We start from the raw sequence: 15,955 nt of genomic DNA, 5'->3' as shown, positions 1-15,955 counted from the left end.
AGCTTCTGAAAAGCTGCTTTTAATCAAAGCTAGAAGAGATGACTATTAAGCTTCCAAGTACTAGGAGGAATGTCCACCAAAGGAAAGTCTTGCTAATAAAATTGAGGAATTTCTATAGGCATGCCATTGTGAGGAAAGCTGCTGAGAACCGTGGAAGGGGTGTAATCTTCTAGAATAAGGGATCAATTAAGTATGAACAATGCAGTGGTAGTTGTCTTCATGGGACTTGTGTGGGAAAGGCAGTTCGTGAACTTCTCTGTCAGAGCACGCTGTAAATTCTAGCATGTAATTCCATAGAATGCTATTATGCTACTATACTACCCCGTTGAATGCTCTAGACCTTTAAGGTTTTGATCCTTCTGCCTTTTTATAATACCGATGCAGTTCAAGACCAGATTATTGACTTCTATTAAAAAACCCAACCTATAAGTTAAAAAATCAGTTGAAAAATCAGAGCAAGGGGGGAAAACAACAGCTAATTGAAAGATACAGTAAAGGACAGCTTACTGGTTTTAATCTCATGGGGGATATCCTGACTTGTTCAAACAGTCTAATTTTAAGTTAGCAGATGATCCCAAAGCAGGGTTCTTCAACATACGGGGATCAACAGAGTATGTGGGGAAAAAAATACTGAAGTTTTTCAGAATGGGAGTAATTTCAGTGCAGGTCTTGGTATTACACAGTATGGGGTTTGTGCAAAAGAAAACCCATTGTCAAGCCTGGACCTTTTACAGTGTCGCTGAACAACTTTTTTCTGATAATCTAGCAGAGGGTTGATGCAAGAGTTAAGTGCTCTGACTTTCTTGATCTGAAGTCTGCTGAAAAGCCAGAGCATGCTTACTTGCTTTTGTCCCAGCAATGATAAACACATTTCGTTGTTAAGTGAAAGCATAAGCTTTAAGAAAGTCTTAACAATCGCTGGAAAACACAATATGTTTAAAACAACAAACAAAAATGCAGCTATCAGATACAATAGAACATGACTACTTTAAGAAAAAGAAAAAAAATATTAAAGTAACATGCTTCTCAAGCACCAAGTGTTTTTTTCTGCTTCTGTTGCTTCCATATTCCAGCTTCTCTTTTCAAATACAAACTACATTCTTACAAGACTGATGTTGTGAAGTGTTCTAATTCTTACAAAGATACTCATGTGTTTCTGTTTATGTTGAGGTGAAATAATGATCAAGTGTATGCCTTTGGCATTTATAATCTGTGAATGTCTGAAATTTAGTGTTAAATTTAATTCAAAATTGTCACAAGTGAATCATGTGAACCAGGCACATTGCCATAAGGCAATATAAAAGATAAGGGTGTTTATAAATACAAGCTAGTTATGTCAAGTTTTTAATGTAGTATCCATTTGGTACAGAGTTACTCTACAATCATTCTCACCTGTAAAGGAAAAATTTACTGCTTGTTTACTTCTACTAAATGTTCAGCATGTGTTTGCAGTGATGCTGATTTACTGGGGACAGCTTTGTGGGGACTTGTTTTAGTAGAATATGGCTGAATGGCAACACAATACATTCACCAGTAACCTGAAGAATAAATTTCAGTTGTCTTTTGGCTCGTAACATGCTTCTGCACAAAAGATCTTGCACAACATACATGGAATAACTATTGTTTACTTTCTGATTCAGTGTAGTCCTTTGCAGTGAATGCATGATATACATTCCATATACTCATGGCTTCTCATCTTTACTAAATCAATGAACTTAAATATTGCAAAGTACCTTATTCTCAGGTTACTCGGTTCTGACATGTTTGGTTTGAGAAACTAGGGATTTGAATTCCTTCTTTGTGCTTCTTTCCCAAGTTACATACTTCCAGTGAATTTCCCTCTGTTGCAGGTCCTCAATACTTTCTGAAATTGCATCTTGAAAGAGAAAGTTCATGAGTCATTGTATGTGGGGAGGGAGGGAACTAAAATGAAGATTTTGTAGTTTGTGGGGGTTATTTTAAGGCATGTCAAAGAAACAGGGTGTTGCAGAGGAAGGACAAAGGAATGAATGCAAGGTTGTGTTAGGAAAGAGGAGGATGCTACAATGTCCAGAATTTGAGGAAATACTAGACTGAAAGCCAGAAGACGACTTATTTTAAGTGCTGTCAGGCACTGTATAGAACTTCCCAGTCTTCAGAGTGGAAGAAGTTTGAGTTGTGAGAAGGTAGATGAAATCCAGTGCCAGCATTAGATTTATTGATTAAAATTTTCTGAAGTTATCCCTGCAATAAAAAATGTAGTGAAGGCCTTCTATTGAAGAGGTTTTTTGTTCACGTTTGATTTAACCATTTTCCTTATCATGTTAAGGTCTGTGACACATGAATTTGTTGGCTATATAAAAAACCGAAGAGTTTTGACTGTTTGTGCAAGCTCTAAGTTTTAAAATGTTTTGAATCCCTTAATCTCTACTTTCTTGTTTGCTTATCAGCATTTATAGCTTGTTTTCAGTAAGATGCATTCAGATTTTCTGGTTTCTGAGATGAAGGTGGGAGAGGGTGCATCCTCTGGGTCACTACACAAAAAACAGCACCACTTTGCAGCATTTGCTCTTACCCTTTCTCAATTTGTTCATATAGGTTAGCTCTTTCAAGCTCATATTTAACTTGTAAACTGCATCATCCTGTTTTGCAGGCTTTGCTGTAGCCCAGTGTATAAATCAGCACAATCCATCACCACTCTCATCACCATCACCTTCCAGTGGCAGTGGGAGCACAGGGCGCTGTGATTCAGTAACTGCAAGCTCAACATCCACTCCTTCTGCTGCACAAAGCCCATCAGGTATTAAATCATGATTTTCAGTCTAAGCACTAAGGGATGTAGAGTACTTGAGTGTAAAACTAAGTTACTGTGTTGTGGTTTAAAAACAGTAGGGCTTTATGTTTTTAGATCACTTGGCCATTCAGCTAAAACAAAGTAAATTGTGGTACAAATTGTAATGATCTTTTTAGCTTTCTGGAAATCTAATGAATACTTGGCATCTTTCAGCAGTAATTTGAAGTATTGGTGAAATAATGTCCTGCTTGTCTGACTTGGGTTTTAGCACATACAGTTTAAAATGTTGTTTTTTGGGGTTTGGTGGTCGTGTTTTTTCAAACTGAAGTACTGCTCTACATAAATTAGTAAAATAAAATGTTAGCCTTTCGCCATAATGGATAAGTTGATCTCCACACAAAGTATCTTTTTTAACTGGGTGACATTTGCTTTTGTATGTTTACCTGATACCCATTTTAGTTGATAACAACAGGCCAAATATGAAATAATTTGAAAATAGTTATTTAGGATGTTGATATTGTAAAGTTTTTGCAATAACACTGCTCTGGCTGAACACCACCATCTTTGAGGAGGCTTTCATTGGTGCAGAAGAAGCTGCCATATAAATAGACTGACAGTATAACTTTCACAAATGTAGGTACAAATATGTTTGTGTTGGTCAGTATTTTTAGTGGGTATAGTTATACTGGGACTTCTTGTTGCATTAAAATGCCTTCATTCCTTCTCTTTTTGTGTAATATTTGTAGAGAATCTTGTGAATGGTGTTTGTTCAGTTATGTGTGAGGTAAAGCCTCAAGCTGGAGACTAAGAAAGAAGTAAATCCCAAAGAATACATACTGAAATACTTTCATGCTAGAACTGACCCTACTCTACTTCATTTTGGTTATAAACCAATAGAGGTAGCTTGATTCTCAAGATGTTTTCAAACAGCTCCCTCACTTTAACAGCCACTTCCAATGTTGATCACTCTGGGAAATGGTCGTTCTGGTTCCCCCTAAGACATACCATTTTGTCTTTATTTGGAAGCCTCATGTAGATCTAAACTTTTTTGCAGTCCTACAGGAAATGGTACAATCTTGTTAGGCATTTAGCATCTTGTAAGATTTCAGTGTCAGGAGATAGTGTACATTGATCTGCAAGTAGTATTGCTGGAAAGGGTAAGCAAAGGCTGCTTATGAAGTTTATGAATGGTGTGTAAAGCATTCTAGCACCCAGACTCTAGATAAAAGGCATCTGTTACTGTGAGACTAACATATAGTCAAAATATTCCTGCAATACGTGTAATTCCAGAATAAAATGTGGAATATTTTCTATATGCACTCTCTTCAAAACTTTGGAAGGACCTAATTTTATTTTCTCTGTTGGTGAGTGCTGTTATCTAGTCTCTTTATGGCCTTTATGTGATGATTACACAGAGAAGTGGTATCACTTGTCAAAAGTCTCAGTATGGTTTGGCACTAGGAGAAAACATTTGTTTGACTACATTTCTCCTTACCAGTGTAGAAAGACTCATCTACGATGTCCTTTGCTGTATTTGAATCCTCTGTGATCAGGAAGTGAAATGCAACTACAAGTTCTTGGCAATAGTGGCTAAGAGAAAACCAAGGTAAAGGAAATAAAAAGAAATCTATATTGTTGCTGTAAGCAACATGCTAGTTCACAGAAATGTCAAGCAAAACTATACTATAGATTTCAAACTGAAGTCTTTCAAGTGCATATGATCTGACTTTATGAAAAACTGAGTAGATCCAGAGCACATAATTCTTCATCTGGCATAAAAAGATAGTGCCTTATTGAAGAATAATCACAGACTGTAAGTAACATTAAAATCTATTTACACAGTGTGTTGTCATTTGTATAATATCTAATTCTATTTATTCTTCCTACAGTATAAAAAGCCTGATAACAGGAGGCTGCTTGTTGGGTTTAAAAAAAAAAAGAAAAACACACACAAAAAAAAAAAGACAACCACAAAAGCCCCCAAACTCCCCCCCCCCCCCCCAAAAAAAAAAAACCTAAACAAAACACCAAACCCACCATCTAATACAAATGGAAAAAGGAAAAAAAACAGCCAACCAACAATGAAATGCAAAAATAAATCAGAAAACAGAGGAAAGGGGTTTTTTAAATGCCTGGTTTCAGTCTGCACTTTACCTGTCAGGTTGCATGAACTGCACATACTTAGCATGGTCTTCATTGTGGCTTAATCATAAAGTATGTTCAGAATGCCTGTGTCATGCAGTAAAATGGTCTTTTGCACAGGATCTAGGTGCATTGGTATAAATGCTTTAGCAAATCAAGTTGTGAGGATACAATTCCATGTCCTACCGCTATGGGCATAGTAACCATAAGCAAAGTCAGGGAAAGGAGCATGAGAATGTGTTAGCTACTTCAGTCCCAGGTTAGCAGCTTGCATTAATTTGCTGCAGGACTTTTGAGCTCAGCTCCTGGATCTTGTTCTGCTAACTCTACTCAGCAGTTACAAAGAGGAAGGCAGTGACTGTATGTGCATGAGCAGGTAATTTGGTGCAATAGGACAATAAACATTAAGTACTGAGGTGCATGTGGCTTAGGGATTTTGCTGTAGATCATATTTACCCTGACCTTTAGGACCAAGCATCCCTGCCATGTATGTGGTTGTCTGAAGGACCAATTATTAGCTCAGATGTATGTTGCTATTAATATTTGAACTGCATTTGGTACATAGTTGCAGTTCTTATAATTCAGTTTCCTTGTCAAAGAATCTCATTAATGCACAGAAACTGTTCCTAAAATCAGGCTAAAGCAGTAAGTGTGCGTAATTCTTCAAAGCTTCTCTGTTGGTCTGAACCAAACTGGTAATGTAGTTGCAGCCAATAATGAAAAAGTAATGTGTTAAGTAGTTACAGCTGAGTGGCTGATGGTGTCTCAAGGTCCTTAATACAGACTAGAGAGGATTCTGAAATACCTGGAGCTGAGTCTTTGGAATGTGGGAGTGTGAGGAGGATTTTCTCCAACCCAGGGAGCTGTGTTGACACTTCTTGCTAATCTTTAGTGTCAGATCGATACTGTTGTATTCCTGGGAACAGTGTTTCTGCACTAACTGATTTGACCAGTTTACTGCAAGTTTGTAATGAATCTTCTCCTGAATGTTCTCCCTTTTATACTGTTTGTATATAATTGTGATCTGTACTGGAAACTGTTGCCAGGACTATGACCATGAAAGAGATGATCTGTTTGGTATGTCCAGGTAGCTGTTCTGTAGGCTTCTGCATGAACAGAAGTATGCAGCTGAAATAAGCAGTAGTGTCTTGACCACTGTCTGTGTTACATCAGGTCTTACTGATCACTCAGCTGAGGTACAGAAACAATTGTTGGTATTCACCCACTTCAGTGTAAAACACTGTGATTTTTCCTGTTGAGGACAATTGAAACTAAACTATCTTACTCTGCTGTGAATGTGAAGCAACCCTTTCAAGGGGGAAGTAACAGCAAGTTACTGCTGATGAACATTAAGCGGTTACCAAGATCTGGTTTATGCTCCAAGGCAGCACTTGAATGATGCCACTGTCTGTCACATTTGAATCTTCTTACCTCCCATTCCATTTTAAATGCACTCATGTGAGCACATGTATGTGCTCTCCGTCTATCCCTTCTTCCCTGCTCCTCTGTTTGTTCTGGCAACTGCCCAGGTTTTTGATCATGAAGAACATGGTAGGTTGCTCAGGAGCTTCAGTCAAGAAGGCCAGATTAGATAAAGGGGGGCTTTGGATGGAAAGTACCTCAACTACCTTCCTTAAGAGCAACATCTTAAACTGTGACAGCTGTTTATGCTGTAAACTTGTGATTATAGTGTCCTAAAAATCAATTTTAATTTTATGTTTTGTAAAAATAACTTACTTGCTGTCACTCCTACCTGCACCAAACAATCACACACTATCTTAATGTGAGGAAGGAGGTTAACTGAACCTGCATAAAATCGTATGACTACTGTGCGTGTTTTAGTCATTGTAAGAGAACAATAGTTGCATTAACGGCTTTGTCATGAGTAAAATAGTCTTATGATTCCTGATGTAATCAGCTATGCTACCTAATAATTGTAACAGTACTTCACAGCACGGATATTTTAAACCCTAGCAGCTGCCCTGTTTGCAGTACTTGGGAATTAAGCTTAGGCCTTTGCAAGATCTCCATTCCTTAATATTGAAAAAGCAGAAGTCATCCCTTAAATCAGAATCCCTAGCAAGACAGAAAAAGCAGTGTCAGGTTCTGCAAATGCTGCTGTCAGGTTGGTTTGTTCCTTTGTATTTACATGATATTTTTTTAAATTAACGTGTCTGTTTGAAGTGTTGCTGTACATAAAATAAAAATGTTCTCTTGCTAGGCAGATTTTAATTAACAAGCTTTTGAGCTTAAAATACAGTCTCTTCTTGGCTACATTTGTTGGAACTATGCACTTTAAAGTGCTTATTTTTATATATGCTAAGGATTAAGATAAAGAAGCTCTCTTACTGTAAGTTAGCAGTGTTCCGGAATTATGTATGTGTAATGTCATCTACATTGTATTTTATCACTTTTTAAGTTATCTTGAGCTTTAACATGCGATTGGCTTCAGTACTTAAGAAAATGTTTACATTGGAGCAATGGATACTGAGGACTTCAGGAGGCATTGATCTTCTGTGCCACTCAACGCTGTATTTCACATTTCTGTCAGATATTGCTGGTAAAAGGTCTAAAATAAGAGCTATCTTTTTTTTGCAGAGAATATATTGGATTCCAGTCTGTAAAATAACATTTATATATTCCAAGGAGGCTATGATTAATCAAGCATGGAGAGCTTGTAAGAGCAGTGCCTATCTTGTTGAGACCGTCCCTATCTCTTCCCTCTATAATCAGTAATGTAAATGTGGTTTGATCTCCTCTGTTCTATGATGCCAGTAATTTTTTAACTAGGTGAGGAAGTACTTTTGTTTCTAGAAAGTTTCTTTTCTAGAAACTTTCTATGCACCAAGCATCATTGTCTGAACTGCTGCTATCTTTTAAAACACTGTTTGGCTTTATTATAAACCAAATCTAACACTTCAGTTTCATGTTACAGACTAGTAGGGCTGAATTATCACCTGCACTGTAGTGCACCTCTTATAATTTTGGCCAGTGGAAATCAGAATAATTCTGTCTCACCAGAATTTGTGATAAACAGCTTCTCTCAAGATTTCTAAAGCATGTGAGTAGATTGTAATTCAAATTAGAGCCTGCCAGTCCCTTGTCAGTGTAAGTGCTGTTGGTATTGCCAGACATGACCCAAACTGTATTTTGAACATTTCCAGGTAGGTAAGCAAAAAATCAGATTCAGTTAAACTTGCTGTCTCTAAAGGATGAATACTTCCAGCTTCAGAAGTATTTCCCAGACTTATAAGACTCTTGGTGTGGTGTCAGTTTGTATTCAAGATACCAGCAGTTACGGATGTGTCCTTGTCACTTATTCTTGTTGCTGCTCTAACATTTATCCTTTGTCTTCATTCCAGTTTCCCTTCCTTGTTTCATTGTTAAAGCCTTCGTATGATATATCGCTGTGTTTTCCTCTAGTAAGGTCTGGCAGGAAAGGACGTCGGCGGGTGTTTAGTCTGTCGGAGGCTGACAGTCACGGTGGACACTGGGTTTAGGTCTTCAAGCAGCAGCTGCAACAGAAACTCGCGCAATATCAATTCAGGCAGGTTCCTCCATAAGATTTCAAAAGCCCACAACAGTTAATAGAATGTATTTGGTTTCCATGCTGACAGCAATGACAGTGAGGTAGGAAAATGAAGAAAGCATCATAATACTTTTTTTTTTTGTGGGCGGGGGGCTGGGTTGTAAAGCAAGAATTAGCTGTTTCTGAAAGCCTTATCTGCAGTTTCTACCATGTTTCTTGGCTCTCTTGCCAAAGATGGAAATACTGCTATCAAGCCTCCAGCTTCAAAGCAGCTATGTCTTCATTTGCACAGAGGCAGCCATGGCTGTAGTGGAATTTAGGGAGCACAGGCTCCTGTATGGACAGTAATGCAGGTACTCGGCTAGCAGCAAGAAATCTGTAACTCAGGTGAAATGGACAAGCATTCAGCATAAGACTGTCCTTGGACTGTGATGGTTAGAGCTTAATATTTCTATAATCATCAAATTCAGGCAGATGGCTTTGTGGACTGTTTAATTGCCTGAGGAGGTCAGGAGGGTAATCATGCAAAAAAGATGTAAATATGTTTCAGAGTACCTTCTTATTTATATAACCTGTTTTAACTTGTATCTAATTACTTTTTTTTACTGTCATTGTATGAAGATATTTTACTCTGTTAATACTATAAAAACACCCATTTTCATCTTTATAGGTTTACTTTTCATCTTTTCACTTAATGTCCTGTTACTTAGGCTTTTGTTATCCTTTCATAGTATGTTGGTGTACAACTTAGGACACTTCTCTGTAGATTATATTCATGTTTTCTTTTTCCTGTTGTTTTCTATCTTACACTAATAATCATCTGTAGCATGAGTTAATATAACAGAAGCTGAGTGATTTGATTTGGATTCTTTTGCAGTAATGATAATCCGGGTAGCATTATAGAGGTGCTGAAAAACATGTAAGGTTGCTGTAACCACTGCAACCAGAGAGAACTAATAATACCCAGAACCTGGCAAAATTACACACTCTTTTCAAACCTTATTTGGTACTTAAATTTGGGGTGGTGTGGGGGTGTTTATTAGAATTAAATGGTAACATCACAACTGTTTTAAGAAGTGACTTCATTCTCCCTGGTTTTGTTGCAGATCTTGCTTGTATTTTTTGCCAGATCACTTTTGCTTAAATGCATGGGGGTTGGGGAGGGGTAAAGAGGGATAAAGTTGAAGTGCTGATTTCCCACAGTAGAAGCATAACTTTTTGGTATTTAAGAGTAGATCTTAGTGACTTGTGATTTTATTCAGGTAAAAATGACCCTTTTTTTTTTTTTCTATCCAAAAGTCAAACTGGAACCAAATGTTAGGAGTTTGGATTTTTCGAAAGCCAGTTACGATTTTTATGTGCGTTATAGACGGAAGTTCCAATAATGGATAGAGACCTTAATCTCTAAACATACTGGGTGCCTTGAAACTCTTGAATCAAGAGCTTGGTACCTATCTGAATTTTAGAGACAGACATTCCTGTAGTAATCCCTTCTTGAGCTTTTTTTTTTCCAGCTTGGGTCCATCTTTTTGCCAATTGTTTATTCCAGTTTGAAAGACTTTAAGAATTCAGATCATACATAAATTTGTATTTATCTACTTGGATCCTTCTCTGAACTGAGTATGACTTCAAAAGGCTTTGAAATTTTGAGCCTCACAGATTTTCTGATTAGTAATTATTGTCCTGAAGCCATGTATTCATTTAACTAGGAGGTGTTATATGTGAAAACTTCTTACATCAAGGGAGTGGTTTGATTTTTTTTTTTAATTGTAATGTATCTAATATAATAAATTTTGATTCCAAGATGCTGGATCTCTGTATTCTGTTTTCTGATTAGGTTTTTTCATCTGTAGTCTAGGATTGTTTTCCTCTATCCTTGTATCTAAAAGATAAAGGAGACGATCATTACCTAGGACAAATTTATAGTTGCAGTTTGAAGCTAAGTATACGCCTCAAGTAGCTTATGGATTTGAGAGTGTTGTCACAAAGATCTAAGTACCACTCTCAGAGCTGTAGTTTATAGCTGTGACTGGGGAGTAAGATTTCTAGTTAATTATTAGTCCAGAATGGATAACATATAGCAAAATAATAGTGAGAGCTTTTGACCTTTTCTAGACAGTGTTAAAAATTCTCCCTCCCTTGCCGCTTTGTGTACTGGTATTAGCTTTCTGCCCCTGCAGGAACTAGTGGCAGTTTGTGAATACTTCATCATTTTGGCAGTAAAGCCATGCTGGGATACAGAAATCTGTCATTGCTACCCTTAAATACAGTAACAGAAGTGGAGCTCTGACAGCAGCTAATGAAATGTTGGAAGTAAAGGAGAGAGACTTCTATCAATAGTAAATAAAAGCTGAAGGGAAGTATACCAGAGCTCTAATTTTGTATTCCCTACAAGTACTGCAGCTAAAATACTGGGATAATGTGCTGCTTACATTTTTTGGTATTTTTATCTTTTTTCTGAATGTTTTTTCAGACTTGGATAGGAAAGTTGGACTCATTGACTCCAGATACTTTTTTCTTTTTTAATGGAGACTTTTTTCAAATACTTTTTTCTCTGTGGCATTGAGAAGAGAATCACTTCAGCATTAATTTAGATCCTACATGGAAGGATTTGGGGACAATACAGCATAACAAAAGAATATGTATGTCTGTAATTATTTCAGTAAATGAAACTATTGAGAAAATATTTGTTGGGGAAGGAAAAATTTAAGAAATGAACTACAGAATCAGAAGTGAAATAGTAGCACTGCAATAGAAATGTGCTATATATAACATTCCGGAGTAGTATGCCATTGGTTGATAATACTTTATTTACCAGAATATCTCATGTTTCTGAATACTGAATGTTGGTGAATACTCATACTGTAATTAAGGTAAAAAATAATCTTGGCAAAGAACATTTGATATTCTTTTAAGATTTTATAAACTCAGAAAGTAAAATCACTGCAAAGAGAGTCACTGTTTTGTGGATACTTAAAGGTTAGCATTTATCTTGAAATTCAGAGAAATGAGGCTTTATTTCAATGGTTTTAGAAGTTCATTTTCCATGCAGATCTTGCATCACTTCCTCTGTTATCAATTGCTACATTCTCACTAAAGCTTCTTGACAGCTAAAAACAATCTGAAGAGTTACTTTGAATCTGTCATTATTTTTCAAAAATAACCAGTGATGTCCTTTTTAATTAAAAAGAGACTTTTCTACAGTCTATAAATGGTGGTTTTATTAAAGCAAGAAGCTTTAGCCACAGATTCAGCAAAAAGTAAAATTGAGTGGTTTTCTGAAGTGAGGAAGTGGGGTTATCTTACCAGAAAGCTTAAAACCCCAATAATCTTACTGTTATCCCACTGATACCATACTGATATCCATTCCATTCTCAGCTTTGTTTTTCTTTTTGGTTTTTTTGTTGGTGGTTTGGTTGGTTTTTTTGCCTTATGTTCATACTGTCTGTTCTTTCACGAGATTAATTGGAATCATATTGCAACTGAAATATTTTTAAGGTCACTGTATTAAAAACAGAACCTAAATCTTAGCTTCTGTATTCACTACATTGCCTTGTAGACTTTTCTGCAGATGTCTGTACACTTGAACACATGCTGTTTCTTTCAAGAGCTCTAAAAATGGTCTGTTTTGAAGCTGGATACCTGGTTACTTTAATGGGATCTATTACTCTAGTCTGAAAAGAAAAAAAAAAAACAACACTTTTCTGGGCATACTTGCTCATGTGTAAGGCTGTATTGCCTCATCTCCTCCATTCACTATCCATCTGAGCCAAATGAGCAGTTTACTTGATAGTTAGCTAAGGTTTTAATGACAGTACAAATAGCTGTTAATGGCTTTTGGTTTGGGGTTTTTTTTCCATTGTCTGGGAAGGTGTAGTAGCATATCAGTTTTCCGTGGTAATAGTGCTTATTCCCAAGTTTGCTACATGCACCATACCTAGGAGCACAAAAACATAATCACGCAAGCTTGTATAAAAGCAGGCCTGTTTCACAGCACTTCTCAGTTACAATAAGCGCATTATTTTCATTCCTGTTCTTCCATAGTTCTGCTTTCTGTGGTTGAGGTGTCACTTAAATGTGAATCTGGAGAATGAAATGAGAGAACAACTTCCAAATTATTGTAAGAAACAAGCCACCTCTTGGGAAAACTAGTTATACAGGGGTTCTTTTCTTTTTTTTTATTACTAAAGAGCTTCCTGGTATGGGATGGCTAACCATTTCAGTCTATACTAAATACTGGAGAGGCTTTCTTATTCTTCCTCTCTCTAGGAATATTTCTGATACTGCTGCATATTCTAATCCTAAATGTGTAAAATTTCCTTATTTGAACATTGCCTGCTGGCGTGTTATGCCTTCATAATATTTCGTTTTATTTCTAACCACTAAAAAGTCAATGTGTAAGCATAGTGCTTCACAGAACTGCATTTTCTACCCAGTTATTCTTAAATATCCATAAATAATAGTATACTGTTAGGCCTAATGTACATGCTGAGTTGAATATCGATTGTTTATTGGTGTTTTCTTTTATTAGATGATGCTTCAGCTCCAGAGCAGTCTCAGATGACCATATCTGGTCAGACGATGTTGACTGACGAAACCCTTTCAGCTGTCTCAAAGTCTAGCAAGAACGCTGTAAAAAACAGTGACATAGAAATAGCAAACCTGTCTCCAAGCCTGATTCCTGCACAGCAGCCCACAATATCATTAATAACAGATGACAATACGGATGCACTGAGCGTCGAGTCACTTACACTGGTGCCGCCAGTTGATCCACACAGCATTCGAACATTCAGCTGCATTCCTCAGTCATCTTTGCAATCTGAAGTTGAAGTTTGCAAGGTAAAAGAGGTAGAGGAAGAATGTTCTGACTAAAGCCAACCTGCATACTGTGATAAATGGTGAAGCAAATGCAACCAAATTCTTTGTTGTTTTTTTCTTTGGGAGTGCAGATACCCTTTGAAGCCTGAGGGGCCGTCTGGTCCACAAGAGAAGGCCCACTGATGAAAGAATGTGGGCAGCTTTTAGAGCAAACATCAGATGCTCAGCATTTTTAAAATGGAAAAAAAAAAAAAAACACCCAACCCCAACTTTTGAATCTGGACTGGCTGTTTCCTACCGATTTCTGTTATACAAGAACATGAAAGTATTTCAGAGCACTTACCTTCTTTCTACTGTGGAGTTCCAGCTGCAGGAGCTAAGTTAATTGTAAAAGGTCTACGGTATTACAGCAGACTGAAGACATTTTGGAATACCTGGCCATTGTATCATAATACCGGGATATTGTATCATTACTTCTCTGAAACTGGAGAAATACTATTGATCAGAAAAAATTATATATTGTAGTACAGAGATAACATTTCCATTTGAGACATGGTGTGTTTTTAATTTTGATTGTTGGGGTTTTTTTGTTTGTGTGTTTGTTGGGGTAGGGGGGGTGTTTTGGCTTGGATTTTTGTAAAACCCTCATCTCGTTCATCTTTTGGAGCCCTGCATGATACCAGCAGGCTTGGCTGCTTTGAGTGTTGTTGTCTTAGGATACCATACTTCAGCAATGCGTTTTCCATGTGTAATATTTATTTCAAGGTTTGATTCAAAGCAAAATATATATCAGACAATTTTTTAAATTATAAGAGCCTGAAATTTAATGACAAATGCTTATTCAAATTAACCTAAGGGATTTTTGAGACTGTTTTAGCCTTTGCTTTAACTAGCTACAGAGGAATTTAAAATATTTTAAGACCTTGCTATAGCTTGTTTGTTTGCTTCTGACAGTCAAATTGCTACGCCTCTGAAGAGTGATGATGCCCTTTCTACTGAATGACAGCTGCTAGAAACAGATGGAAGCAGTTTTGCTCTAAAGAGGTTTTCTAAGTTTTTCATCTTCATGTAGGAGGAAGGTCACCATATCTAACTGTTAATTCCTTTGCAAGTCTGAAAGTCAAAAGGAAAGGTATTGTGTAGGTTTTTTCCTATCTGGGATAGTATCACAGTTGAACAACACTGCTACATAAAAGTGGTTCTGAGTTTGCTTGCCTTTGCTTCCTACATCTTGATACCAAGTTGACAAAGTAGTGGAGGAGTGTTGATTAAAGTTTGGAATGTTCTTTGCTGATTTAATACATAATTTAACATGAATTGAACTTAAGATTTTTTCATCAGTTTCCACATGTGTTAATAGTAAAATGGGCAGATAGTCGTTACTGGTCTGCTCATAACATTGAGTGCTTTCTGGCTCTCAAAGATTGAAGACTACTATTATTTACTTTACTTGGTATTGTGATTCCAGTCATCTGTACAATCTGTTTCTTCATTCTGTCTCTACTAACACTGATTTCATATAAAGTAGGTGAATCTGATAAGAGACTGGGAAGTAGATAAAAACTTATTGTACCTTTTCCTGGCTGTTATATAGAATACTTGAAGTAATTTTGAATGTTATATTTATATATGAGATTGACTATTCCACAAGTATAACTTGCTTTTTCCATCTTTCCTTTCACATAACAACTTAATCTTTGTAAAGCACATATACAAAGTGTCTGCTGTTGAATGCCAGCATTTTTTTTTCTTCCTTTATTAGCTTTTGCATGCAGTTTTACTGATTTCTATTTTTCTGTAACCTCTACTTTGTCTCAAATCGAATTAACCAATATTCTGATCATTCCAGAGTGGCCCAAACTCTAAATTAATTCTGACAGTTAGGTGTCCTCAGCACTACCACGGATATGGGATGAGAATTTGGCATTGCTGGAGTAAAAGCCTTCCTTTGTTTTGGTTCCCGCCCCCCCCCATACGCTTAGGGTGAGTTTACACTGCAGTCACTGTTGCAGCTGATGTTACATGTACCTGAACAAGCCTAAACATCAGCAGCAATTTGGACACAAGGACCATGTAATTTTTTATTAGCTGAACTGATTGCAGACTAGAGTTCCTCTAATATGTTGCAGCATTACACTGTAGCCCTAGTAATATTCTGAAGATCGTTATAAAAAATGCCTTAATTTGAAAGCATTTTGTGTTAGTTGTTAACCTTAAGTCTTGACTTAGATGACACAAAATGCCACTGTGTGGGCTGAGTTCCTTTAAATAGAATTAATTTTAGACAGGAAAACCTTGATTTTTATTTATCCAATTTCAAATTAATGACCATGCACAAGGAGTCTTTTTAGTGGGTATGCATAATTTCACCCTTGAGCCATACTGCACAAGAAAGGGGACAAAGGGAAAGAAAGCTGACTTTGTGCTTTTCATTGCCTTTGGGTAGCTTTTAAATCTCATGACCAGTTGTCTACTGAGACCTTCAGAGGAAGTAGCTGAGATAGTCTTCTATTTTCCTTATAATTGTATCTAGGTCTACAGTCTAATCCACGGCTGGCAGAGCCTTGCTGGTGTAAGGGGTGGTAAAGTGGGATATCTGTTAGCAGTTCTATCAAAAACTCTCTGCAACAATGGAATTGTGCTAGGAAAGCTCTGACTGCACCAGCTCTACCGACGTTGTGTTGTTATATAAA

The 15,955-nt window shown here is 36.9% G+C and overlaps 1 protein-coding gene across 7 annotated transcripts in view; it reads left to right on the top strand.

Moving 5' to 3' along the window:
- The window catches only part of CLEC16A (C-type lectin domain containing 16A), a 75,763-nt gene extending 61,689 nt beyond the window's left edge, over positions 1–14,074 (top strand). Inside the window, exons 22-24 of one of the 7 annotated variants that reach the window (XR_008747307.1) lie at positions 2,633–2,779; positions 4,272–4,379; positions 12,976–13,113. Coding sequence is in view for 6 of the 7 variants with exons in the window: in XM_055804575.1 (XP_055660550.1) it covers positions 2,633–2,779; positions 8,343–8,462; positions 12,976–13,316 (608 nt within the window). In the remaining variant the exon portion in view is untranslated. Of the gene's footprint in view, positions 1–2,632; positions 2,780–4,271; positions 4,380–8,338; positions 8,546–12,488 lie in introns of all 7 variants that reach the window. The other 6 variants (XM_055804575.1, XM_055804579.1, XM_055804578.1 and 3 more) reach the window with 6 other exon arrangements.
- The last annotated feature ends 1,881 nt before the right edge of the window (positions 14,075–15,955 follow it).

Source organism: Falco peregrinus, chromosome 5 (assembly GCF_023634155.1).
Source record: "Falco peregrinus isolate bFalPer1 chromosome 5, bFalPer1.pri, whole genome shotgun sequence".
Lineage (NCBI taxonomy): Eukaryota > Metazoa > Chordata > Aves > Falconiformes > Falconidae > Falco > Falco peregrinus.
Note: the sequence above shows the minus strand (reverse complement) of the source record. Positions and strands in the feature narration are given on the sequence as shown.